The following is a 1723-nucleotide window of genomic DNA, read 5'->3' as shown; positions in this document are numbered from 1 at the left end:
TAGTTTTTACGGAAAAACTGCTCCGCCATTTTTTTTTATTTTTTATACAGTGTAATTTAATGCACATGCTCACAATAACATCCTACGCTTAAATCACCGTGCACAAGGACTCTGTGAATCATGCAAAACTGCTTTGCGCAAGAAACAAGAGAGGAAAGAAGTTGCATTCCCCCCTTTGTTTGATTTTAAGTCAATAAAAGTGAGGCTTGAAACAAGAGGCAGGATGTGTCATTGCCTAATCTGCCAAATTGGTCGTTCAAAGCTGCAAGAAAAACATCCTCTTGTAGAGCAAACCACCATGGAGAAAGAACCAAGTGTGCACTGCAGCACATGCCTCAGCCCTTTAAGAAAAGGTTTGCCACACCAATGCTCTCAAATAAAGTACAGGGAAAACCTTCAATCTTTAGCAGTAAATGATGCCAAAGCAGCCGAACAAATTGCATCTCGAGTTATTTCCCATAAAGAATTATCTCCGGAAGGAACTATTCGACTTGCTAAAGCATCCGGCGGGCCCCCACTTACACTAATCCCCGGTAAATACTTATACTTAAATAATTTTTACATGCTTACATTGAAAGAATTTCTTGGCTATTAAGAAATGAGACTAGATAGATTTCAGGAAATATAATTTTGACAAGTTTCTAATCTCTTTAAAAACGAATAATTTAAAAGCTTTACCAAACTTCCTAAACAAAGTTTATTATGAACACAAAATATGCATGTTTTAGTTTCAGGTCGAAGTAGTGCCCTGCCACCATCAAGCGCTCCAAAATTGACCACTCCAGTTCTTGTAAATGTGCAATGAAATGCGGACTTGTCAAACAGCGAATTAAAAGAACTGGTCAAAACTATAAACAAAACATCAAGCAGCAAGATGGTATAGCCAAAATTTTACAAGAATTTCATAAGAGCAGGTCAACACTTAAGTAACTTCTTCACCTGCAGTGACTTAAAAATCACCGACGGAAAAGGAGATTCTGGTACAGTTCGGGCTGTTGCTCACTGCAATGATTTATCAAGTCTTGTGAACCATGTTATTCAATCTCGCAAAATTTCTGGTGGCTGTTTTGTTAAGCTCGGAATTGATGGTGGCAAAGTTTTTCTCAAGTTTTGTCTAAAAAGGTGTTTTTATTGGCGCACTATTAAGTCAAAATTTCACTCAATTTGAACATTCAAATGAAGTTATTTTAAGATTTTCTTGTCTACAGCCGCCATCTTTGAAATATACTTTTTTTGATATTGAGGCCAGCCTCGATATCAATTTTTTTTTTTTACGTTCGAAAGAGTTGCTTTAGTCATATAACACATTTCTAAAGATGGGCTCGTTAGCCAGGCGAGCTAGGCAAACGGACTAGCTTTTGTCCATAAAAACGGCTCCTAAATGCTATTTGGTTGTAAATTTTTACATCGCAGCCATTTTAATCATAATTCTATTCTGAAAAGTAACTGAAATCATGTGCTAGAATTCTGTCAAATACTTTTCTAACGCAAAATCAAAAAGAATTTTGTTGTAAAAGAAAATTTTTATCATTCGACACTAAAAAAGTTTTCAGAATTTGATTCTTTCACTTGACGCCACAAAAATTTTTTTCGACTAAAAGGAAATATGAAATGTTCAGTTTTTTAAACAAATTTTGTTTTATCAAATAAATCTTCATTATTTTTTACAACCATAATAGTCTAAGAAATCATTTGAAATGCGAATGCGTAGACGGTTGTAAAC

General features: G+C 35.0%; 1 protein-coding gene across 1 annotated transcript; it reads left to right on the top strand.

The window, feature by feature from the left end:
- The first annotated feature begins 76 nt into the window (after positions 1–76).
- On the top strand, positions 77–1344 carry LOC149876099 (uncharacterized). The gene is made up of 2 exons (XM_090075724.1): positions 77–533; positions 729–1344. The coding sequence occupies exons 1-2, from the start codon at positions 224–226 to the stop codon at positions 803–805; spliced, it is 387 nt and encodes a 128-aa protein (XP_089931850.1). The 5' UTR covers positions 77–223; the 3' UTR covers positions 806–1344.
- The last annotated feature ends 379 nt before the right edge of the window (positions 1345–1723 follow it).

This window comes from Hydra viridissima, unplaced genomic scaffold (genome assembly GCF_058129835.1).
Source record: "Hydra viridissima isolate aposymbiotic clone 2 unplaced genomic scaffold, HvirCarnegie_v1 scaffold_39, whole genome shotgun sequence".
NCBI lineage: Eukaryota > Metazoa > Cnidaria > Hydrozoa > Anthoathecata > Hydridae > Hydra > Hydra viridissima.
The sequence above is the reverse complement of the archived record's forward strand: the minus strand, read 5'-3'. Positions and strand labels throughout refer to the sequence as shown.